This window comes from Rhincodon typus, chromosome 15 (genome assembly GCF_021869965.1).
Source record: "Rhincodon typus isolate 14 chromosome 15, sRhiTyp1.1, whole genome shotgun sequence".
Taxonomy (NCBI): Eukaryota; Metazoa; Chordata; class Chondrichthyes; order Orectolobiformes; family Rhincodontidae; genus Rhincodon; species Rhincodon typus.
The window spans coordinates 23,663,211-23,690,013 of record NC_063346.1 but is presented as its reverse complement, the minus strand read 5'-3'; the positions used below and the strand labels follow the sequence as shown (position 1 = coordinate 23,690,013).

General features: G+C 38.7%; 1 protein-coding gene across 1 annotated transcript in view; it reads left to right on the top strand.

The window, feature by feature from the left end:
• The first annotated feature begins 4,483 nt into the window (after positions 1-4,483).
• The window catches only part of LOC125484974 (pre-mRNA-splicing factor ATP-dependent RNA helicase PRP16-like), a 39,048-nt gene continuing 16,728 nt past the window's right edge, over positions 4,484-26,803 (top strand). The window contains exons 1-5 of the mRNA XM_048605721.1: positions 4,484-4,635; positions 9,182-9,316; positions 10,103-10,228; positions 11,147-11,242; positions 13,066-13,187. Coding sequence (XP_048461678.1) covers positions 4,504-4,635; positions 9,182-9,316; positions 10,103-10,228; positions 11,147-11,242; positions 13,066-13,187 — 611 coding nt within the window. The 5' untranslated portion in view covers positions 4,484-4,503. The remainder of the gene's footprint in view (positions 4,636-9,181; positions 9,317-10,102; positions 10,229-11,146; positions 11,243-13,065; positions 13,188-26,803) is intronic.

The window sequence follows — 26,803 nt, the reverse complement described above, 5'->3', positions numbered from 1 at the left end:
ATTTGACTCTATTTACTGCAGTTTTCTATGTTTGTGCACTCAATCCCTCCTGTCCTACTCTGGGTACCATTAACCAGATAGCTACCCTATAATGCTGCCATATCCTGTTGATTTTTAAACCTCCACTTCCCCTCTATGAAACTTTCTGTTTCTCCAATTAGTTTAAAGCCCTCTGTAAAGCCCTAGTTACTCAAGACAGTGGTGCCAGCGTGTTTCAAGTGAAGCCTGACCCACCAGAAAAGTTCTTTCCTACCCTTGTATTTGCGCTAGTGCCCCACAGGCCAAAACCCCTTTTGCCCACACCAACTTCCGAGCAATACATTTAAATTCCTTACTTTATGTACCCTATGCCAATTTGACTGTGGCTCAGGTAATAATCCGGAGATTATTAATTGGAGGTTCTGCTTTATAATTTACCTCATAACTGTTCAAAATCTTTCACCAGATCCTCTTTTCTAGTTCAATCAATGTTGTTGGTACCAATGTGGAAGACAACCCTTCCTTCCCATTCCAAGTTTTTCTTCAGCCCTGAGGAGATGTCCATACCCTGGCGCTGGACAAGTGACACAGCCTTTAGGACTCCTGTTCATGGCTGCAGAGAATAGTGTATCTCCTTTTTTTTTAAACCCACCCCACACCAGGTTATGTTATAAGATGTGTTGCTTTTAGTGCAGTCACCTATTCCCATATACACCGAGGCCCATTATCACATTATATGAGGTTGCATTCAACATAGCTATCACATTTATCTCTCTTAGCTTCTCATTATCACTTATTCAGCTTGTATTCTGTCCTGGCCTGCTATCTATAAATACCACTTTTTCCTAGTTACTAACAGTTATGAAGAAGAGTCACCGGACTCAATGTTAACTTTGCATTCTTCCCACCGATGCTGCCAGATCTGTGTTTCTCCGGCAATTTCTGTTTTTGTTTCAGATTACTAGCATTCGCAGTTCTTTCTTTCATTTTAACACTTACTACAGATGCATTCACTCTCAATCGCATGGATATTCATCAGCTTCCACATGTTGCAGCATCAACACATCACCCATCCTGTCATCACTCTCATTTGATTTAATTTATGAATCAGTTGCTATAGATATCATGCTGTCTACACTTCAGTGGCTTTCTTACATAAAAAATGGCTTTCTTACATAAAAAAAAAACTAGTATCGATTTTATACTTTGCCAGCTATTTTTAAGGAGAGAAACATTGGAAAGCTAAACACAAAACTGAAGACACAAAAACAAATTGCTGGAAGAGGTCAGCAAGTCTGTCAGCATCTGTGGAGAGAGATCAGAGCTAATTTTTTGGGTCTAGTGATTCTTCAAAACTGAAGAACTTTCTTTTCCTTTAAAGCTAGAAATATTCACCATTTCTATTCACCAATCAGCTTCTTTCCCTGCACTCAGATGGCATTGTGGTTTGTGACATCACTGCAGGTCCGCATCTTGATTCATGCTTTTTATCCTCTCCCACTCACTCCTTATTCTAGAGCATTTACTTCTTACAGTAAACCTTAGTGAAAACACCTGTTCCCTTTTGCACTAATTTCCCATTTTGAATCAAATTTCTAACAGTATACTTACTCCATAGCCTTTGTCTCACTCCACAAAAGAACATAGAACAGTAGAGCACAGGATCAGAGTCTTCAGCCACCATCTTGTGCCAACTATGATGCTGTTCCAAACTAATTCCATCTATTCCTCAGTTCTGAGGAAGTGTCACCGGACCCGAAACGTTAACTCTGTTTTCTCCTCCACAGATGCTGCCAGAACTGCTGAGCTTTTCCAGCAACTTTGTTTTAATTCCATCTATTCCCTATCTGTTCATTTGTCTGTCTAAGTGCCTCTTAAACTTAGTTGTCATATTTGCTTCTACCATCTCCCTTGGCAGTGCATTTCAGGCATCTACTACACTTTGTGTTTTAAAAAAAACTTTCCACACACTTCTTGTTTTTAAAAAAAAAAATTGCTCGCCCTTCTTGTTTAAAGTTTCCCCTTTCACCTCAAACTTTTGCCAGCTGGTATTTGACATTGCCACTCTGGGGAAAAAAACTCCGACTATCCACCCTGTCCATGCCTCTCGTGATAATATATACTTCTACCAAGTCACCTCTCAGCCTCCAATGCTCTAGTGAAAGCTATCCAAGTTTATCCAACCTCCTTATAGCTGATGCATCCCAATCCAGGCAACATCATGGTAAACCACTTCTGCACCTTCTCCAAAGCTTCCACATCCTCCTCATAGTACAGCAACCACAACTGTGCACAGAACTCCAAATATGGCCTGACCAAATTCTACACAGTTGCAACATGACTTGCCAACATTTATACTCCTTGCCCTAACTGATGAAGTCAAGCATGCGGTATGACTTCTTTACCGCCGTATTCCACTTGCGTTGCCACTTTCAGGGAGCTATGTACTTGCAGCCCAAGATCCCTCTGGATATCAGTGCTCCTAAGGCTCCAGCCATTTACTATGTACTTTCCTGTTGCATTTGGCCTCCCAAATACATCACCTCACACTTGTCCAGATTAAACTCCACCTGTCATTTCTCTGCCCAACATTCCAGCTGACCTATATTCTGCTGCATCTTTGATATCCTTCTTCATTATCCACAACTCCACCAATTTTTGTGTCATCTGCTAATTTACTAATCAGACTACCTACATTTTCATCCAAATTATTTATAAATTACAAACAATTGAGGTCCCACCACAGATCCTTGTGAAACACCACTGGTCACAGACCTCCAGTTTGCAAAACACCCTTCCACAACCACCCACTGTTTATGGCCAAGACAATTCTGTATTCAACTTGCCACCTCACTATGGAATCCATATGATTTGATCTTTTGGACCAGCCTAGCATGAGGGACTTGTCAAATGCTTTACTAAAGCCCATGTAGACAACATCCACTGCCTTGCCCTCATCAATCATCTTTGTCACTTCCTCAAAAAATTCAATCAAGTTATTGAGACAGGACCTTCCCTGTACAAAGCTATGCTGACTATCCCTAAAAAGTCCATTCTTCTTCAAATGCAAATAAATCTTGTCCCTAAGAAACTTCTTTGATAATTTCCCTACCACTCATGTAAGGCTCATCAGGCTATAATTTCCTGGATTATCCCAGTTGCCCTTCTTGAACAAAGGAACAACAGTGCCTTTTCATTTGGGATCTCGCCTGTGGCTAAAGAAGGTACAAAGATCTCTGTCAAAGCCTCACCAATCTCTTCCCTTGCACCTTCAGTATCGAGGGATAAATCTCATTCGGCCCTGAGGACTTATCTACCTTTGATGTTTTTCAAGACACCTGCCACCACCACCTTCTTAATATTGACATGCCTTAGAGTATCAACAGACCCCTTTCTAAACTTAACTGCATCGATCACTTTCTCCTTGATGAATATTGATGTGAAGTACTCATTAAGGACCTCATCCATTTCCTCTGGCTCCATACATAAATTCCCTCCTTTGACCATGAGTGGACCCACCTTTTCCCTGGTTACCCTCTTGCTCGTAATGTGCATATAAAATGCCTTGGAATTCTCCTTAACACTATTTGCCAAGGACCTGTCATGCCCCCTCCTATTCTTTAAGTTCTTTTTTGATTCCTTTATACTCCTCAAGGATTTTGCCACATATTCGACTGTATTGGCTTCCTATTTCTGGCTTCACTAGCACGTGACACAAGGAGTAATCCCAAGATTACAACTCTGGAGGTCCTGTTTTTCAACTTCCTATCAAACCTAAATTCCCTTTGCAGGACCTTATCTCTCCACTGAAGTACCCTCACACTGACCATGCATCTTATTGACTAGGTGGTGCAAAAAATATCCCTTTATTCTATGGATTTGCTCAGATTTGTTTTAGCTGCAGTGATCAACACCCAATTTAGACAAAGGAATTCAGTGCTTAAATGTTGCCACAGTCAGGCAGCTACCTCCTTTAATTAGGCTATTTAACTATTTAGTGATCTGAAAATTTCTGTCTATCCTGTGTGCAGCTGCAAGATGTTCAGCTACCTGAGAATGTGATTGTTGGCAGGTAGAAGACCTTTGTTATTGGTAACTGGTCAGTAGTCCACAAATCAATCGGCTGCTGTTGCCAACTAAAACTCCGTTTGTACGCACTTGTTTGGCTCCAGTTCATTTGCAACCACTGCTGTAACCCACAACTGAACAAAACAGTGTTCGTAATGAGAATTAAGTTACTCGTTTTCATGCAACAATCCTTGCAGTCCCTGGTTTTAAAACAGTTCTCATTTCAAAGAAAAAGAATAGCAAAATAAATAGACGTGTTCTTTGCAACATTTTTGCATTAAAGTCTTCAATGTAGACTGGTTTTTTAGATTTTTTAAAAGAGTTTTGTTTCTTTTACAGGTGAAAATACTGGCTTTTAAAAGGTAGTGTCTAAATATAAAACTAATGAGTTAACGGCCTAAATGAGCAAATACCTTTTTTCTAAAATTTCAGGGTCGAGAGGAAGAGAGTGATCAAATGAGGGAGAAGTTTGCTGTGCCAGAAAGTGACCATTTGACATACCTTAATGTTTACCTGCAGTGGAAAAATAATAACTATTCCACTATTTGGGCTAATGAACACTTTATCCATGCGAAGGCTATGAGAAAGGTAATGTCAGTGTTAAGTCACTGTGTTATTAATACTTCTATTGGTATACTCATGAGTACTTAGTTATTTAAGTAATGATGTATTTTTTGCAAAATATTAGGTACTATTACCTGTAGTGAGCAGAAATGTACAGTGACCTAGGTGTGACTGCATGAGCATGCTGTGCAAGCAGCTAAACTTTGTTTAAACCTTCATGTCCTTGCCCTCATCAAACTACCTGCCAATGATGCATCTTACCATGACAGTATAATTAGAAGTGATCACTGCACAGTCCTTGTGGAAACAAAATTCTGACGTTATGCTGAGGATACCCTCTATTATCTTGTGTGGCAGTGTCATTGAGTTACAAGTAATAGATTGAGAACACATCTAGTTACTGAGAGCTGAGCATCCTCCTCGTTCTATCATTAAGCCAGATTCAATGAAGAGTATGGGAGAGTGTACCAGGGGCAGCATCAGGAATACCTGAAACTGAGGCACCAATCTGATGAAACCATAATATGTGACTTAAATGCATGATAAAGAGTAAAAGTAGCACACGAAGGGCAAAGCTAAGGGATCTCATAAGCACAGGATGAAATCAACGCTTTGTAGTCTGCCACCTCCATTCATGAATAGTAGTTGACAATTGTAAACAACCAACGAGAGGTGGAAACTCCAGGAAAGTTTCCAATCCTCAGCAATGGTTGAGCCTGGAACTTTGTTGTAAATTTTTCGTTTTTGTCTTTTAATACTTGTCTTCAGTCAGAAGTACAGAGCATCGTTTTAGAACCCAGTTTGATTCACTTCATAAAATATCAGGACATGGCTGAGGGCACTAGGTACAGCAAAAGCTGTTGGCCCTGACAGCAACCTGGCTGTAGGGCTGAAGACTTGTACTTCAGCACTGGCTGCACTTCTATCCAAGCTGTTCCAGTACACCTAGACAGTTAAGCTGAGCTAACAAGGTGAAAAATTGACCAGGTATATCATGTCCACAAAAAGCCAGACAAAAAACAACCCATTAGACTTCTTTACCAGTCAACAAAGTGTTAGAAGATCACTTACTCAGCAATATCCTGCCCACTGATGTTACTCTGAGTTCCCCGTATACATTCGATTCCAACCTTCACTACTGTGTTGGTACAAATGTGAATAGAGGAGCTGAATTTCAGAAATTAAATGAAAATTACTGCCCTTGGCATTAACCCCACATTTGATCAGGTGTGACATAAGGAACCCTGGTAAAATTTAAATCAGTGGGAGTCAGAGGGAAAACTCTTCATTGACTGAAGTCGTATTTAGCACAAAAGGAATATGGTTGTATTTGTTCTAGGCCAATAATTTCAACCCTGGAATATCACTGCAGCAGTTCCTCTGGGCAGTGCTCAAGGCCCAACCATTTTTAGGCTTCTTAGTCAAGATGATTCCTCTATCATAAGGTCAAAAGTTGCTGATGATTGTACAGTATTTTGCTTCATTCACAGCTCCTAAAAATCATAGAATCATACTGCACAGAACAGGCCCTGTGGCCCATTGAGTCTATACTGCCAAAAATATACTACTACCTTCACTTGTCCCATTTCTCGCAGTATGCCAGTAGCCTTGAATGTTAAGATACTTGAAGTGCTCATTCAAGTATATTCTGAAGGTTGTGGGGTTTCCCACCTCAACCACCCTTCCCAGTGCATTCCAGATCCCACTCGCCTCTGGGTGGAAAAGCTTTTCATCAAAACTCCCCCCAAATCTCCTGCCTTCCACTTCAGAATTGTGCTCCTTTGTTATTGAACCTTTGACTAAGGGACTAACTGCTTTCTAAATACATTGTCCGTGTCCCTCATGATCATATATGTTTCTACCAGGTCCCCCCTTAACCTTCAGATAACGAACCACTCTATAACCACATGCAGCAGAACCTATGCATCTGCTTGGCCTTTCTGGCTGCAGTAAGTGCAAATGATTCAGCCTTATCTTTTGCACGCCAGTGTTGGGCTGCACCTTTACTGAAGTTGGAAATGTTCATACAGTTTTCTTCTGTTAGTTAATCTAAATGTCCATGAACATTCATGATTGGATGTGGCAAGAGTGCAGAGCTCTGATCTGATCCATTGATAGTGAGATCACTTAACTCCATCTTTGGATGCTGCTCAAGAAAGCATCGAGGCTTGGGCTGATAGGCAGTAAATTATGTTTACGCTACGTAAGTAGCAGGCAATGACTTTCTACAACAGTGGAGATTTTAATCACTTATCTTGTCATTTAAACAGCCTTGCCATTGCCAACAATCCTTAGTACAAATATCCTGAGGCTTACCATTGACCAAAAATTTAATATGCCTATGAGATATCTAAGTCTGCACTTTTTATTGTGAGTGACTTATGATGTATTAAAGTTTTCCATCGTTCACAAGGCAGGAGTGTGATGGAATATTATCCACTTGCCTAGATGATTGTAGCTTGAACCACACTTGAGAGACTCACGGCAGCGCATCCATCACTGGTACACTGTGACTGCAGCATATGCTATCTACAAAATTCCCTTTTGACCAGGCAATGAAAACACTTCCCAAATCCATTATATCTTATGCCTAGAAGCTCAAGCAGGTACACAGGAATACCAGCTTATACAATTTCCTCTCCAAGCCGTGGACCATCCTAACTTGGACATCTATGGCTATTCTTTCTTCATTAATGGTTCAGAATTCTGGAGTTCTTAACTGTGGGTGGGCATTTGCCACATGGATTGCGGTAATCTAAGGATACATCACTTACTCAAGGACAATTAGGGATGGGTCTTAAATGTTGGCATTACCAGTGATATCCATATCACAAGAATGAATAATGTTATCATCCCAGTTGATGTTATTACCGAACAAATCAGATCCCAGACTGAATTCCAGCTTGATAGGTCATATTTTGTTTTCTTTATTTAATGAGGTGGTCTCTCATTGAAACATAAGCATGCAGTTTTGCAGATTGGGTTTTAATCATAAAACAGACGCAATAAATGAAGATAAAATAGAATGAACCAAACTATTTACGTTTAACTCATGATTAATAATTTCCAAAGGCATGGTAAAAATTTAATCCCATTAATCCCAAAAGTACCCTTTTAAAGTACGCATGCCAGAAAGAATTTCCTCCTCTTTTACCATATGGATAATAATTTTAACTGTGGCTTTGAGTCTCAGTCTTGAGAATTGATAACTTCTTCTTCTTAGTGGCTTCATATAACTGAGTTTAGTTTTATCAGCTTCAAATAATCCCTTTAGCTTTTTACCAAACAATTCTGGTTCAGAGCTCCAACACTCTGGACTAAACCTGTTTTTAAACAATTCTAAACTATCTTCTCCCTTTCTCTGGAGCAACTGCTTTACACTTTCAGATTCAGCTATGAGCGCTGCAGAACTCCCCAACCTGAAACTCAAAAAAACTTTTTTTTCCCAAACTTTATGGATGTTTCCTTTTATCAAAAGAGAAAAAATAAATCAATCTCTTACTGTCTAAACTGAAGCCTGTAAAAATAATTTACCTTTTTTGCTTGTAAAATTCCCCCAATGTAAACAAATACCCATCACTGTCCAGGAAGTCTTCCCCTCTCACTCTGTGTGTTTTAAAAAAAATCACCATGGCAACAGAAATACTTACACAGACATAAAGCCTGTATGCTACTCATTCAAAATTCAAAAGTCCAAACTCAAAAATAAGTTATGTGAAAGTATATAGAAATTGCACATTGTCCACCGCAATGTAGGCTATAATCACTGATTCATTCATATTATAGAATTATAGAAGTTTTTCATTATTGATTGCCATTTTGCTCCATTGTTCAGAAGTTAATCATATAATGTTTGAATCGTGTACTTGAAGACCTGTTGCCTCAGGAAACTATGAATGCATTTGGTAAATTTATTCCCTTCGCAGCTTGTGCTGCCACTTTCTTCCCGGTCTACATTCAGGATGAAATTCCCCATTGTTACAACCATTTTCTTCTGGAATTGCATATAGGTCCTTCCTAATCAGTAGGAAAACAAAATGCAACCGTAAATATTTTGCATCCTTTCCTGTTCTTCAGTTCTAATGATCGCGATTGAATTAATCTCGGCCACTTCTTTTAAAGTGCCAAACTGGTATGTTTTCCTGATATTGCTCCTCCTTTAATAATTTATTTGTTCTTCCTAAATATCCTAAATCCTGTGCATTTAGCTTCCAATCTTGTCCAAACTGGTCACAAATTATCATTACTTTCTAAAAAGACGAATGGAGGTAAATGAGGAAAAGTAACTTAGGTGGAATGTCAATTTTTCAACCACAAACTGTCAAAGAAGAGTCTGTAAATGTTTTGAAAAAGGGATTAATCTGGAGTGATTAATTGATTTAGGTGCCAGTCTGCAGTCAAGCCAACAAATATAGCTGCGAAATATTCATTCTTGAGGAATAGTATTTTGTATAACTCCAGGGGTGGGCACAAAGGAATCCAGAGTCATGCAGTAAGAAATAATAAGATTTGGAATAATTGAAATAGAAGTTGCAATGGATTTATTGACTCACCTGTCTTTTTGTCAAAGGTCCGAGAGGTTCGTTCCCAGTTAAAGGATATAATGATGCAACAGCGTATGAATATTGTATCCTGTGGTACTGACTGGGATATCATCAGAAAATGCATCTGTGCAGCATACTTTCACCAGGCTGCAAAACTCAAGGTAAGAAAATGGTTTAACTATTAAAATGGTACATGGTCTTAGTTTTGTAGTTTTAGAGATGACTCCCAATCTTCTTCCTTAATATTTCATTTCATATGTTGCAGTATCTCAAATTTTCAACTTCATTGTCCTTGACCTTTACTGCTATATTTCTTCAACTTAGCTTGGTGTTTCCTCTAAGGATGAAGTAAGGAAATGATCACTAGTATTGATGAAGAGAGAGGACTTTGAATTTTGTGGGATTTTTGTGTATTTTATGGTGGAATGTTGCTATTGTAGAAAAAAACTTATATAGTCACTGGATTCCAAAAATAATATAATTTTAAAGTGTATTGCAATGTTGGATATGAAGGGGTCATGGATAAAATTTTGCCGACATGTAGTCTTTAAGGTTAATTGTCTCTCACTTCTATTTCTTTCCAAAATGTTGTGTTTTGTTCATCATCATTAAAGTAACCTTTTGTCCGGTGTTATATCCTTGCTTGTTCGATTCTTAAGTCTGCAACCTGTAGTACACTTCAATTCCGTTGCCACTCAATTAATCACATCTGTCCTTGCAAATTTATATCAACTTCTAATTCCCCCACACCCGCAATTTAATCTACAATTTCTCTATGACCTCACCTCTGTAGCCTTTTCTAATCCTAAAGTCTGAATTTCTCAACCCTCTAATCCTGTGAAGATAGGAATTCTTCAAAATTTATATCCCTTAGGTTGTAGCCTTCAGTTTTTTTAAAATGTGTAAGAAATGATTGGTTCTTACCATCTTTTTAAAAATGTTTGCAGGGTATTGGAGAGTATGTGAATGTGAGAACAGGCATGCCATGCCACTTGCACCCGACGAGTTCACTTTTTGGCATGGGTTACACCCCAGATTATATTGTATACCATGAACTAGTGATGACTTCAAAGGTAAGTTTTAGAGATGCAAACTGAGCTAGTTCAGTTGTATGAAAAAACATTAAAATGCTACAGACTTTGTTACCTACTATTTACGGCAGGGTTCAGAGAAATTTTAATGAAAATATTGGTTTACTTTACACTTAGTCACTTTTGAGTGCAATTTCGATAAGAACATGTCTAACAAAGTATTTTCTTTGTGGTTAACAATGCATAATTAGACTGAAGATTTGAAAAGATGTGCAAGATCTAATTGTAAATATGGATTTGGATTAAAATATGACCTTGAAGGGAATTGGTACCTTTGAAGAAAAATAGATAAGATACTGCAGATGGTAGCAATCTGAACTAAACACAGAATATTCTTGTAAAGCTCAGCAGGGCAGCCTGCATATGTGATGGAAAAGTAGAGTTTATATTTTTGTCGGAACTGGCATATTTGAGGAATTTTGACAGTGTCTTGTGATTGCAACCATATGTTGCATATCTAGTGATTTAGATAGGAAAATCTTAAACATTACAAATAAATTGAATACTGTAGGTAATACCATCCTGGTATTGCGCAGGGATAAATAGTTTATAGTTGGATCAGAATTTCACTTTTCTTTTCCCCCAGATTATCAGCTTTTTATATTAGGCATATAATGTAAATAACTTAGTGAATTAAATTTATGCTTTAAACAATTATCTGATGTTCTCTATAGTTTAAAGTATCAGGCAATACTGTTTAATCACCAATTTATTGCCGTCCATTTTAGTTATTTTAGTCTCAAATGAAAATGCTGCGACACCATTTTTAGAATTGCCATCTTTGCTGTTTCAAAATGCTCTATTTAAAATCTTCAGTAGGGGTGGACTCCATTTGTCAGACATATTTGTATTGTCTCGTTTTGTAGTATGCTGCATGATGAATTCAATTCTTTTTCTCAGGAGTACATGCAGTGTGTTACTGCAGTGGATGGGGAGTGGCTTGCTGAACTTGGACCAATGTTTTACAGTGTCAAGCAAGCTGGTAAAACTCGACAGGTAAGGTAGTACAATTGTATGATAACTTGACTATAAAAATTTAGCGTTTATTCTGTTTCAAAAGAACAGTAGCTTGTGCTTGCAGTGTTTATGATCTGTATACATCAACCAAATGATGGAGCTAATGTTCATGTTTTGAGCAGCTATTTTCACAAAACGTAGTTGACTTGAAAGAGCGTAAGAATGGATTAATAGCTGAAAGGGAACCTAAAAGTTTTTTATAGTCAGATACCAAACAAGTACTGTAGATCACCACATGCAAAAATACCCAGTATATAAGCTGACTCAATATTTGACTCTTTAAAACTAATGTTTTTGCATTTAATTTACTTGGCGTATAAGTTGACCCATGTCTTCAGCCACTACATGTTGTACCAATAGTCAGCTTCAGTTTTTCATCCCAAAAGTGTGTGTTCTACTTACTGATGCATTAATGCTACGTATAAGGAGTCAAACAGGCGATACTGTATTGTGAAAACATGGGGTGAAGTGTAAGACATGCCAATGCAGACCATACCCCTGTAGCAAGTGAAAAAAGATAGTGATCATTTACATCTATGCTAGCGGTTCACTTTTGTGTGAGACATATATAATCAACCTCCAATTTCTTAGGGATTTTCAAAAGTCGGCCTGTGCATCAGCATCTACAGTAGTCAAAATAAGAGCAAAGATAATTAGGGACCAGTGATAATCTTGTGAGGGCAAAGGGCATAGCTGGGGTATTAAATGAGTACATCTGCACTGGAGTATGCTGCCAATATATTACTTAAGTAGAAGGCACTAAAGGTAAAGTCACCATAGTACTGCCTGACCATAGGGCTGCTGTCTAATTAGCGGGAGATGACTGGTGGTCATTTAACTTGAGGGTCACTACACCTCAGGTGGGGAGAGAGGTTCAGAAGGAGAGTCCTTCATGGTAACTTCAGTCAGTGCAGGAATTGAACCCATGCTGTTAGCATCCTCCTGCATTCCAAACCAGCCATCCAGCTAATGGAGCCCTGAGAGGCTCATTTCTGAAGAAGGGTCCAGACCCGAAACATCAGCTTTCCTGCTCCTCTGATGCTGCCTGGCCTGCTGTGTTCATCCAGCTGTACACCTTGTTATCTCAGACTCCAGCATCGGCAGTTCCTACAATCTCTGAGAGGCAGTAGTTGTATTGGATATGTGATGAATTCCTTTTTTTGTGTTATATCGATTTGATTTTTGTAGGAACTAGCATTCTCTGAATTGTAATCTTCAGACAAGTGGTGTTCTTTGGTTGCTATGTGGCTACATTCAAACTTGTATTCAAGAAAAGGTGAAGCTTGTTACAAAGCTTTCAATATATTACTTAATCATATGATTTAAGGGTCACTGAACAGCAGTTTGAGCATGACTGAGATGTAGAAGGACACAGGTTCCATGTTAAGTTGTGTTGCTGCTTGCTTGCACTGCTGAGAAGGCAACTAATTCCGTTAGTCTTGAATACATTCTGTGAACGGAGCAAAATCTAACTTTGAATAATGGAAAGATTTGTAGCATTCACATTAAATTCTCTTCCCTACCATCTTCAAACCCATATGCCAGAAATAACAAATTTCCTAAAGTGAAATTGAGGAAATCAAAGAACCATACAGTATTGATTCATTACGTCTCCAAAATAAATTGAAAAAATTGTAATCTGCTTCCCATTCGGGGTACAATTCATACTGTTGTCAGCAAGCTGTTGAAGTGGGAGATGCTGTATATTTATTCTCCAGAGACCACTAAAAGACAATGCACTAGTGAGCGTTGTAATTCAGTATGCTTGTTGAATTTTCATACTGTTTGATGATTTTCAATAGGAAAATCGTCGTCGTGCCAAAGAAGAATTGTCTTCTATGGAAGAAGAAATGGCTATGGCACAGGAGCAACTACGGGCACGCAAGGAGGAACAAGAGAAAAAGAATATTCTAAATAGTGCAAGGTATGGATCATTTTTGTAGTAATCCCTAAAACATTCTGTTTAATTTGCATCACTTTATATTTTTGACAATACTAAACCCATCTGTAAGCTTTAAAGGACAAGCCATCCAAGTTTTTTTTCTATTCATTTGTGGGATGTGGGTGTCGCTGGCGGGCCAGCATTTTTTGCCCATCCCTAGTTGCCCTTGAGAAGGTGGTGGTGAGCTGCCTTTTTGGACTGCTGCAGTCCTCCTGCTGTGGGTTGACCCACAATGCTATTAGGGAGGGAATTGCAGGATTTTGACCCAGTGACAGTGAAGAAACGGCGATATATTTCCAAGTCAGGATGGTGAGTGACTTGGAGGGGAACTTGGATGTGGTGGTGTTCCCATATATCTGCTGCCCTTGTCCTAGATGGAAGTGGCCATGGGTTTGGAAGGTGCTGTCTGAGGATCTTTGGTGAATTTCTGCAGTCCATCTTGTAGATAGTACACACTGCTGCTACTGAGCGTCTGTGGTGGAGCGAATGAATGCTTGTAGAAATAGTGCCAATCAAGCGGGCTGCTTTTGTCCTGGATGGTGTCAAGCTTCTTGAGTGTTGTTGGGGCTGCACTCGTCCAGGCCAGTGGGGAGTATTCCATCACACTCCTGACTTGTGCCTTGTAGATGGTGGACAGGCTTTGAGGAGTCAGGAGGTGAGTAACTCGCTGCAGTATTCCCAGCTTCTGGCCTGCTCTTGTAGCCACTCTGTTAATGTGGTGAGTCCAGTTGAGTTTCTGGTCAATGGTAACCCCCAGGATGTTGATAGTATGGGATTCAGAGATGGTAACACCATTGAATGTCAAGGGATGGTGGATAGATTGTCTCTTATTGGTGATGGTCATAGCCTGGCATTTATGTGGCGCGAATGTCACTTGTCACTTGTCATCCCAAGCCTGGATATTGTCCAGATCTTGTTGCATATGAACATGGACTGCTTCAGTACCTGAGGAGTCACGAATGGTGCTGAACATTGTGTAATCATTGACGAACATCCCTACTTCTGACCTTATGATGGAGGGAAGGTCATTGATGAAGCAGCAGAAGATGGTTGGTCCTAGGACACTACCCTGAGGAACTCCTGCAGAGATGTCCTGGAGCTGAGATGATTGACCTCCCACAACCACAACCATCTTCCTATGTGTCAGGTATGACTCCAACCACTGGAGCGTTTGCCCTGATACCCATTGATTCCAGTTTTGCCAGGGCTTCTTGATGCCACACTCGGTCAAATGCAGCCTTGATATCAAGGGCTTTCACTCTCACCTCACCTCTGGAATTCAGCTCTTTTGTCCATGTTTGAACCAAGGCTGTAGTGAGATCAGGAGCTGAGTGGCCCTGGCGGAACCCAAACTGGGCGTCAGTGAGCAGGTTATTGCTGAGCACGTGCTGCTTGATAGCACTGTTGATGACATCTTCCATCACTTTACTGATGATCGAGAGGAGACTGATGGAGCAGTAATTGGCCGAGTTGGATTTGTCCTGATTTTTGTGTACAGGACGTACTTGGGCAATTTTCCACATTGTTGGGTAGATACCAGTGTTGTAACTGTACTGGAACAGCTTGTCTAGGGGAGCGGCAAGTTTTCGAGCACAAGTCTTCAGTTCTATTGCCGGAATGTTGTCAGGGCTGGTAGCCTTTGCAGTATCCAGTGTCTCCAACCGTTTCTTGATATCACGTGGAGTGAAGACTGGTATCTGTAATGCTGGAGGCCACTGGAGGAGGCCGAGATGAATCATCCACTTGGCATTTCTGGCTGAAGATTACTGCGAATGCTTCAGCCTTAATTTTTGCACTGATGTGTTGGGCTTTTCCATCATTGTGGATGGGGATATTTGTGGAGCCTCCTCCTCCAGTGAGTTGTTAAATTGTCCACCACCATTCATGACTGGATGTGACAGGACTGCAGAACTTAGATCTGATCCGTTGGTGTGGGATCGCTTAGCTCTGTCTATCACTTGCTGCTTTCGCTGTTTGGCGTGCAAGTAGTCTTGTTTTAGTAGCTTCACCAGGTTGATACTTCATCTTCAGGTATGCCTGCTGCTGCTCCTGGCATGCCCTCCTGCATGTATTCATTATAGTCTCAATTAAATAATGATGTCACCTAGTAATGCAGACAGCAGTGCTGCCTCATTTTTCCATAATATGTTTATTAATCTATACCGGAAACATTCAAATAAGGTAACTGTGTAATGTAAGTTCAAAATTTATGCAAGGATTTTTAATGGGCAGGGGTGTGATTTTTGTGTAACGGTTTGAGGAATCCTCTTTCTCTCTGATCTCTCAGCTAAAGTTGTTGTTGTGACTTAAATACAAGATTCATTTGTCAACGTTTTTCAAAATAGATTTAGAAAAGGGTGACAAGAAGACAAAAGACAAGAATTTATATGTGACTTTCAGAATTTGGATAGGCCTGGAATTCACTGACTATGAAGAAATGCAATCAGCCATGCTGTTAGTTATCACATCCCCAAGTGTAGATTTTCTTGATTTTGATCCTGTGCCTTTTTGAATTTTATTGTTTTCACTGAATACAACTGACTGAGAAAAGAAATGCACAATAATTCTGTCCCTTAGTTTTCAGCTATGTGATCAACAGAGGGCACCACAGTTTCATTAATACTCGTACTTTCAAACTCCAGACATTTGTAGTTGTAATATTCCAAGTAAAGGATCAGTAAGAAATCTGCTTTATATTTGTGTTGTAATATTTAATAGAATTTAAGAAGTAGTTTGAATTTACAGGGCACCTTTCAGGTATTCAGTACATCCCTAAGGACTTTGTAAAATATAAGAATTTTTGTAAGTGCAGTTAAGTGTAAAAACAAGTCAATTTATGTAGTGAGAGATCCCACAAACAGCAAAAGAGATTAGATCTGATTGGGGTTTCAAAATCATGAATGAGGATTGTGTATATGGGGAGAAACTATTCCCACTCCTAAAAGGAACAAGAAAAAGAGGGCATAGGTTTAAAATGATCTACAGAAGAAGGAAGGGTGAAGTGAGGAAAAGCTTTGTCACACAACAGGTAGTTAGGGTATGGAATGTACTGCCTGGAAGTTCAATTGAGACATTCAAGAGGGCATTGAGTAATTATTTGGTTAAAAACAATGTGCAGAGGTTTGGGGAAAAAGCAGAATATTGGCACCATGTCGTGAGCTGGTGCAGGCAAGGTGGACCAAATGTCAACTTCTTGCACTGTAACAGTTCTGTGAAGTGATTGGCATATCTGTTTTTGATGACATTGGTTGAGAGATAAATATTGAGAGAAAGGCTCTGTCCGTCTTTGATTAGTTTCATGGGAGCTTTCATTTTAATTGTGTGACATCTCATCTGAGAGATGCCTTAACTGACAATATAGCACAACCTCCGTAACGGACTGCAGTTTTGGTACAGAATAGTTGATTAAGTTCTGAAGTGGTATTTGAATCTAGACTCTGAAGTAAAACTACTAATGTAGCTCAGAGATAACAGTTTCAAAATGAATTTCAAACAAATTGTATCATAATGCTTCGCTACATTTTTCACGGTGTGTTTAAAATTTTCATCTATTTGCTTCAGGAGTTTGCAACATTTCATGTGACTTGACTCTAAACTTTTACTTTGGTTTGTAAAGTTGCTACATGTACTGCATAAACCTTGGTAGTCAGCTTTCTGTAGATTTGTATCTGGTTTATGCTTCAATTTTGACAGTAATGTTGGCTCTTACACCTATTATCTACCTAGTCATCATAACAATCATGGTGTTGGAGGTAGTATATTGGTATGGATAGAAAATTGGCTAATGGGTGTTAAACAGTGACTAGGGATAAAGGATTCTTTTCCAGGTTGGCAATTTGTAACCAGTGGGATTCCACAGAGATCAGTGCTGGGACTGCAACTATGTCTGATGTATACTAATGACTTAGAGGAAGGAAGCGAATGTACTGTAGCCAAATGTGCAGACAACATAAAAATAGGTCAAAGGTTAAGTTGTAGGAGGATGTAAACAGTGTACAGAGATATTGATAGGTTAAGTAAGTGGGCAAAAAGTTGTCAAATGGAGTATAAAGTAGGAAAGTGGGACTTCGCTTATTTTCATAGGGAAAACAAAAGAGCAGGATGTTACATATGGAGGGAAACTGCAGAAAGCTGCAACAGAAAGTTGGGAGGAAGTACGTGTGCATGAAACCCACACAAAACTAGCACATTGGTGCAGCAGATAATCAGGAAGGCTAATGGAATGTTTATTTCAAGGGGCTGGAATATAGGAGATGTGTAATCTTACTGCATCTGTACAAGGTGCAGGTGAGATCACGTGGAGTACTGAGAGTAGTTTAGATTCCCTTATTTTAGAAGAGATATTATTTCATTGCAGGCAGTTCACGAGGATGATCTCTGATATGGAGGGGTTGTCTTCTGAGCAAAAATTGTACATGTTGGGACTAAAGTCATTGGAATTTAGAAGATTGAGAGGTGATCTCATTGAAACATATTGGATTCTTAAGGGGCTTGAGGGCTAAGTGCTGAGAGGATGTTTTCCTTCATGGGAGAGTCTAGGACTAGAGGGCATTGTCTCATAATAAAGGGGTGCCAATTTAAGACTGAGATGAGGGTGAATTTCTCCTGAGGGTTGAGACTCTTTGGAATTCCTTACCATAGAGAGCAGTGGGGGCAGAGTCCTGTGTGTATTTAAAGCTGAGATAAATAGATTCTTGATCAGTTGGGGATTCAAGATTGGCAGGGAAGTGGTTGTGAGGAATGTTGGATAAGCCGTAAAACTGTTGAATGGCGGAGCAGGCTTGAGGGCCCACACAGCCTACTCCTGTTCCTTTTTGTATGGCCTTATTAATTTAACAAGTTCTTCTTCTATAAATGCACTTGGCCTAGTTACGTAAAGCTATTTGCACATTGGTTATTCTTTCACAAACAGCAGTAGGTTGCAAGGATAGTGGGATAAGAGGAATTTTAGAATTTTAGTAACAATTGCAGACTAGATTTCCATGACATGTCATAGTAAAGTAAACTAAAGTCACCATGGTCTTACCAGACCATAGGGCTGCTCTCTTATTAAAGAGAAATGACTGTTGGTGGTTTAAGCTGACTTCAGGTGAGGGGAGAGGTTGAGAAAGTCCTTCAGTTAACTTCAGCCAGTGCAAGAATTGAACCCATGCTATTGGTGTCACTCTGCATCTCAAATCAACCATCCAATTGTGAATATTTTCACCTGTTACACTACATCATTTAGCATTTCACTTTGTGCATCTTAAATTATCGACAACCTCCAGTATTGCAAATTTGCTATCCGTTTTGGATGGATATTAAATGGATAGGGTATCCTTCTCACTGTTTTCTGCCTGTTAGCTAATCCTTAATTCATTCCTATCCCATGTGTTTTAATTTTATTAACTCACCATCGAAAGCCTTCTAAAAGTACATATATATGGCAGTGCTTTATCACTTCTATTGATAGCATCTGCAGAGAAACTCCTAACAAGTTCATTAACATGATTTAAAAAACTGCGGATGCTGTAAATCAGGAACAAAAACAAAGTTGCTGGAAAAGCTCAGCAGATCTGGCAGCACCGTTCTGAGGAAAGGTCACCAGACCCGAAACATTAACTCTGTTTTTTCCTTCACAGATGCTGCCAGATCTGTTGAGCTTTCCAGCAACTTTGTTTTTGTTCCATTAACATGATTTCCCATTTGCAAATCCATGCCGATAATGCCCAATCATATTTTTATCCAAGTGTCCACTTGTCACAGCCTTTAATAAAATTTCCCATGTTTTCCCTATTACTAACAGGTCTGCAATTCCCTGTGTTTTTTTTTCTTTTGCTCCCTTCTTAAATAGTGGGATGACATTTGTTAGCTTCTAATCTGCAGGAATTATTCCAGAATTTACAGAATTTTGGATGACCACTGATTAATCAACTATCTCCATAACCACCACCTTTAGTGTTCTGGTGTATAAATTATTAGGTCCTGGGACATCAACTTTCGGCTCCATTCATTTCTCCAGAGTAACCTTCTTTCTATCCCTCAACTTCTTATTCTCCCTAGTCGCTTGGATCTGTAATTCTGGGAGATTTCTTGTATCTTCCTCAGCGAAAATGGACAGAGTAATTATTTAGCTGCTTTTATGCTTTTCTGTTCCCAGGTATAAATTCTCTTGATTCTGCCTGTAATTGACCTCACATTTATCTTAGTTGATTTTTTGTTTCATTTTACATATCTACTGTTATTAGTTTTTGCTAGTTTGCATTTATATTCATTACTCCCTTGTTTGATCAGTTTCTTGGTCCTCCTTGGCTGTACTCCAATCCTCCAATCCTCAGATTTAGTATTATTGCTGGGGTGTTTATGGCTTTTTCCTTTAGCCTTTTCCCAAAATGCCTCAGCAAAATTTTGCATCATGCCTTATAATTTCCCTTATTCAAATTTAACATGCTTGCTTCAGATTGAACTACCACACTTGCAGATAGAATTTTTTTAGTATTATATTGAAGTCAATCAAACCTAAAGGTTCTTACACAACAAGATAATTACAGGGTAATTAGCTGTTTCTCATGACATAATATAGATCTAAATTGCCTGACCTCACATCATCACAACGTACTGCTCTAGAAAATCATCGCTGGTGCACTCAGAAACTCGTTCTTCACGGTTTTAGCGCTCAGTTGGTTTACCAATCTATATGCAGATTGATGTCATCTATGATTACTGTGTTCTCCATGATGCATGCTCCTCTCATCTCCTGATTAATACCATGCCCAACACTACCAAAGGGAAGGTTTCGGCGACCTCTTCAATGAAAGTAGGATGTTCCATTGACCTCAAAAGCTAATGTGAAAACATATGAATAAAAAAAATCCAGTTTTTAAATGTAATCCACCAATTTAAATCAAGATTCCAGAAATTTAAATGAATCATTGGAAGTACTAATGACAAGTTACATTAGATGTTATGTGTGCAAAGCACAGCGTATTGATGATATTGCAAGTTTCTGATGTCAACTATGCAGCTAAGTTTCAGTGAGAAACTGGTCATTTGCATCATAGGAAAGGGAAGGAAAATTTCAAGCACCTTAAAATCACTCTGAAACACCTGCGAACATTAGCTAAAATCTGGAGTTGCCAGTGTTGGACTCTGGTGGACAAAGTCAGAAGTCACATGACACCAGGTTATAGTCCAACAGGTTTATTTGAAATCACAAGCTTTCGTAGCACTTCTCCTTTGTCAGGTGAAGTTCACCTGATGAAAGAGCAGCACTCCAAAAGCTTCTAATTTCAAATAAACCTGTTGGACCATAACCTGCTGTCGTGTGACTTCGAACATTTGCTAATGCCATGAGAATGTGTTTCTGGTCAACCTTTTCAGTTGGAAAACGGTAGATGAATCTGAAATTAGGGAAGAAAATGAAATGTTTCCTTTGTTTTGGACCATATGTTATATCTTATTAGAACCCTTACTGGTTTTTCATTTTTATTTTTATTATTTTATCCATTTTGGTTTGAAGTTGTGAACTGAGGATTGTGAGCTGAAGATGACTTGTGGACTTTGGAAAACAGCCAGCAAATGAATGTTTTGTTTGTTTATGAGGTTAGGCCTGCAGATTAATTACAGGCTTATTCTCAGTTAAAGGAGCTCATTTAGACGCAGCAAACCTGGGAAGAGCATTATGTTTAAACAGATGCACAAGTTGGCTATTAATGAGGTCAGTGCCTGGGAGTTGGTTCCTATAAGTCTGGAAAAGACGCGATGTTCAAGCAGATGGCTGATGTTGAATGGCAGTTGAGGCGTTGGAAAAGATGTTCAGTGTCTCAGATGTAGGACCAGAGTTGAGTTTTCTGAGGAGAAGTGTTTAGCTGCTGCAGACGCAGCATGAAGATTTGAAAGCTACCTGCCTAATCTCCCTCACCAGCTTTTGGAAGCCAAAGAATATAAAGCTGAGTTAGAAATGTTACTGTCCTTACCTGAATGAAGCAAAAGTGACCCTTGTTAACATTTTCAGAAAAACAACCAAAGAGTCCACATCTCTGCCTGTGAAACAACTTATTGTGAAAATCATTTAAGTAATCTAGCTAATTTGATTGTTTCCTTTTGTTTATCCCTTTACTGTATTTGCTTGTTTGTGTTTTGTGTGAATGGGGGCTGAAAACAAACGTTTTGGGTTTCAAGCATAGACATTAAATTATCTTGTTTATTTTTTCTCTGCTAAAGTTATGGTGTATTCAATAAATTAAATCTTTCGTTTAAGATACAACAGTGGTGTCTGGAATGAATCACTTGTGAAGTCAGGATTGATTAGTCCAAAATCTGGTTAGGAACCATTGGAGTAACAATTATTGGGTGTCTTTGACGGTTTTAATTGTACTGCATTGTGAATACAGAAGTACTAGAAAGGCTGATTCGGTTTGGCTGTCTGCCTCTGTGTCATAAAAGTCCTACAGCTAAAAGAATCTATAGTTGATGTATCCAGAGTATTTGCTGCTGTTTTTAATCCTGCCACTGCAAGCACATATATAATCCAGGGCGTTTTCTTGTGGAGAAAGTGGATATTTCTGCTGAGCACTTTGTTCTTACATGCAGAAGGTTGATTGCACAAAATTGTGTGCTCCTGATCAGAGATCAAACCAAGGCAGTTATTTATGGAATGGAAGATCATTTTGAAAGAATGAAAACACTCCCCCATACAACTTAATATTTTACATTAGTTTAATGTTTGCAATTCATACAGTTAAACTGTTAATTGTAACATCTTTCTTTTATCATAGTATTAACTTTGGAAGGATGTGCCAATTTAAATGGCAGCTAAAATATAGTGTAGAAAAACTTGAGATTATCCACTTTGTTTGAAGAAACAGATGTTTAGAGTATTACTTGTTGGAAAGTGTAGATATACAAAAGAACCTAGGCCCTTGTTGATGAGTCATTGAAGGCTAGTATACAGATACAACATGCTATTAGGAAGGTTAATGAAATTTTAGACTTTGTTGCCAGAGAATTTGAGTTCAGAAGTATTGACATCTTATTTCAGTTGTTTAGTGGCTTGGTTAGACTGCACCTGAACTATCTACATTATGCTTCATCTGCTGTACATTTGCCCACTGTCTCTACGTTTCCTAATCAAACTGAAGTACCTGTGCCTCCTCTTCACAGGTCATCCTCCACCCAGATTGATAGATTTCTAGTTAGCAATGGCTTTCAGGGTTATAGGAAAAAGAAAATGCATGGAAGTGTTTGAACCATTATGATCATATTGAATGGCACTGCAGGCTTGACGGGCTAAGTGGCCTGCTGCTGTATACTCAAAGAAAATTAATTTGCAGAGAGAGAATTGACAGTGAGCTCTTGTTTTCTTCACACACTAGCAACACGTGAGTGATAATCATCTTTTCTACGGTTGAAAGAATGTCTGGAACTTACTGTCATTGGTGAGATATTCTGTCTGTTCTTTAGAATGAAAGTTACCTCAGGTTTTGGTGCATCATTTAAATATGTCTTGTGAGTGGTGCAAGACTTGCCATCATTAAATTATGTTTGACATAAGTGAATTGCCGTCTTCTTTCAGTCTTGGACAAAAAAAAACACTTGTAGAATTATAATAGTCCTGCTGTTTATTCAGAAAATACTGCAGACATTGTGTTTATTATATTTCTAAAAATATGGCTAAAAGCCTAATTATTGAGATGGAATTTCCTTTAAACCCGCTACAACTATTCTCAAACTAAGGCATTGCTATATTTGCAAAATTTCTGTATCTGCACACTTGTGTTTACTTAGTAGAATATTAATTTTATAAGTTTCATGACAAATGGACAGAAACCTGATAGGCTTTTAAACATGTGGGACACTTCCCATATTCCCGTAGATGGAGAAATCTAATTTGCAGACACATGGTTTAAAGAATTATTAAGATCACACAAGATCAACATCTGCTAAAAGAGAAACTGTCATTGAAATATGAGGCTAAAAGCAAGAATAGGAATCACAGTAACCAAACTAAAGAAATGGCTGTTATTTCAACTGTAGCAGCATATTTTCATCATTACTTAGAGGTATTATTTATGTTAATGAGCTTGTAATGATCTATTCAAAAATAGATGCTTACAAACAATTATGAATTTGTCATTTTAAAATTTTCTCTCCCTTTTCATTTTATTAAGAGAAATCTTTGTGCCTTACCAATATTTTCCATTGATAGACAACAAAACTAATTTCTTTACTTATCTCTGGTATATGAATGAGCCCATAGCAATTGACCATTCCATTACTATTTCTCATTTCTTCTGGACAACATCTTCTGCATTGATGGTACAGCACATTGGAACGCTTCATCATTCTGCTGCCCTGCGAATTTTTTTGTGTACTTAATGCATTGCTAATCAAATTGAGGTCATGTAAACTCTGCTTTGCAGCCCTTGAACTCTGTAAGGCATGTGCTTGAATTCAGCACTACCGTTTTTCAATAGTTTGGCACTAATGTCTGGCATTGATATGGAATTAAATTAATTTTTTTAATGAGCATTGAATAGAGACTTAAATGGCATTAATCTATCATTAATCTATCCTTGCACTTGAAGCAAAAGTAGTTAAAACATTGTGTACATTATGCCCTTGTTTTGAAATTAAGGACAGATGATAATCCTTTTTAATGTGCACGTGAACTGGCTGTGACCCTAATATGGCAACTAAATACACGGATTTGTATAATATATTTTCTGATTAAAGAAGACACTAAATCAATATTAGTAGTTCAGTGTACAGACTAATTAAATGAATAATTTATCTGCATTTTTAGAACAATATCTCAGTAAGCCAAAATATTTCAGACATTACAATACTGACATAAACGTTGATTGGTATTTCTTCATTTAGAATAAAGATAATTAAAAAACGGTGATTTTCGTTGTTTCAGTGATCCTATATTCAAATGCAAATAATGTAATTGTCAGGTGAGTAGATTGCATTTCTTGCATTTAAAGTGACAGTATTCTGATTAAATTATGTGTTCTGTAATATAAATCGAGCATTGCAGCCATTTACTTGATTATCACTGAGTTTCTGCATTTTCCACAGCTGACATTTTGTAAGGAAATTTTGTAAATTTTCCACACAATCCACATAGGGCAAACTTAACTGTGTTATGTAGTGTTTGTTTTCTTGTTGATTTTTTTGTTTTGCAGGTGGCTTTGTTATCTTTACTTACTTGTAATACTTCCAATGCATTATGGATGAGTTATGTATCTATTACAGCATTGTCCAATCACCTGGATCTGAATTGGAATCTAACTGAATTTTACTTATGTGACTAATGCTTTGAATGAAATGAGTTACAGCGGTGGAAGGCAACTCCCAGTGGGCTCAAATCAAGAACACAAAACTGCCTTCACAATTCATACAAAATTTGTAATATGTTGTCTGTGTACAGGATTCTGAATCCCAAAATTATGGGGAGGGACAGAGAAGCTAACGTTCATTTTGATCTCAGAAATGTACAGTAGTATGCATGCGATATGTTTAAAATTTCTTGAAATGGATTTAGTTGTAAGTTACCTCGACGTCACCCCACCCCCAACTTGCCTTATCAGCAGGATTTTCAGATTTCTAAAGGCAGCTTTTTTGAGGGAGGGTGATAGTAAATTGCAATTTACTAAGTTCAAAATGAATTAACCAGAATTTTATATTGATCAATATCCTGATCATTGATTCCTTTAAACAAATAGGTGAAATTAATATTTATATATACTATTTGGGAGAGACAATAAGGGTCAGATTTAGGAAAGGTTGGAGGACTAATATATTTGGTCATTTTACATATATGTTGAGATAAAATTGTTAATAAACTTTGGAATTTCATAAGAGGCATTCATGAAAGGAACTTCATCCAAAAATGTTGTGGAAATAGTTTAGGGGCTGAGAAATTTTGAGTTGAATAGTGTTTTCTGAACATTCTTTTCTGTCTTGGTTTTGTGTGATCGTTAGTACTGCATTAGACTGGCAGTCGAATGGAAGGCAACCATTTGGCCCACATCCATGCTGGTTCTCTGTATAGTAATTAGGCAATCCCATTCCCTTTTTTGATCCCCATAGCTCATTTTAATGAACCAGGAATTAGAGTAGGCCACCTGCCCCTCGAGCCTGTAACACAATTTAGTAAGATCGTAGCTGATCTGATTTTAGCCTCAACTCTACATTCCTGCATATCCTCAGTAATCTTTTATGCCTTTGGTAATCAAGAATATGTCTACCTCTGTCTTAAAATTATTTAAGCATTCTGCATCCATCAAGAGCAAGTTTACTATTCAGGATAGCCAGGGGCACAGTAAAGGGAGGGAAGAGACTTCTGGTTTAAAGTGCATTTATTTCAACGCACGAGGCATGACTGTAAAGCAGATGAGCTCGGAGCATGGATCGGCTCTGGGGACTTGGATATTATAGCCATAACAGAAACATGGCGGAGAGAAGGGCAGGACTGACAGCTCAATGTTCCAGGATACAGAAGCTGCAGGTGTGACAGAAGTACAAGTAAGCGAGGAGGAGGAGTTGCCTTTTTGAAAAGGGAGGACATAACAACAGTGTTTAGATTCGATATTCTTAAGGGTCATCAAATGAGGCCATATGGTTAGAACTTAGAAACAAGAAGGGGATGGTCACTCTGTTGGCACTGTATTATAGACCCCCAAATAGCCAGCAGGTACTAGAGGAACAGATTTGTAGAGAGATTGCAGATACCTGTAGGAACAACAGAGTAGTATTGGTTGGAGATTTTAATTTCCCCTGTATTGACTGGGCCACCCAGTAAAAGGCCTGAATGGGGTGGAATTTGTCAAATGTGTCCAAGAAAGTTTCCTAAATCAATGTGTAGAGGGCCCTGCTTGGGAGGGTGCAATTCTGGACCCTCTCTTAGGAAATGAGGTCGGGCAAGTGATTGAAGTGTCATTTGGAGAGCACTTTGGGTCCAGTGACCTTAACTCTCTTAGGTTTAACATACTTCTGGAAAAAGATAGGACAGGTTCACAGGTGCTAAACTGGAGCAGGGCCAATTTTGGGCCATTAGACAGGATCTAGCAGAGATTGATTGGGTGAGTCTGTTTGAAGGAAAAGGAACGACTGGCAAATGGGAGGCTTTTAAAAGTGTGATATCAAGAGTCCAGGGACAGGAGATCCCTGTTAAAGTGAAGGGAAAAGCTGGCAGGTTTAGGGATCCCTGGCTGACAAGGGATATTGAGGCTCTGGTGAGGATAAAGAAGGCAGCTTAGATCGGGTTTAAATTATTGGTCTCAAGTGAATAATGAGATGATTATAAAAAGTGTAGAAGCACACTTAAGAGGGAAATCAGAAGAGCAAAAAGAGGGTATGAGATGGATCTGGCAGCTAAGGTTAAAGATAATCCCAAGAGGTTTGATAGCTATATTAAGAGTAAAAGGGTGGCTAGGGAGACAAAAGGTCTCCTTAAAGATCAGCATGGCTGTCTATGTATGAAGCTATGCTAAGGAAATATGGGAATCAAGTGGGGATGTTTTGGACTGCATACATATTACCAGAGAGGAGATGTTTGCAACCTTAGATTGCATTAAGGTGGATAAATCCCCTGAGCCTGAACAAGTCCATCC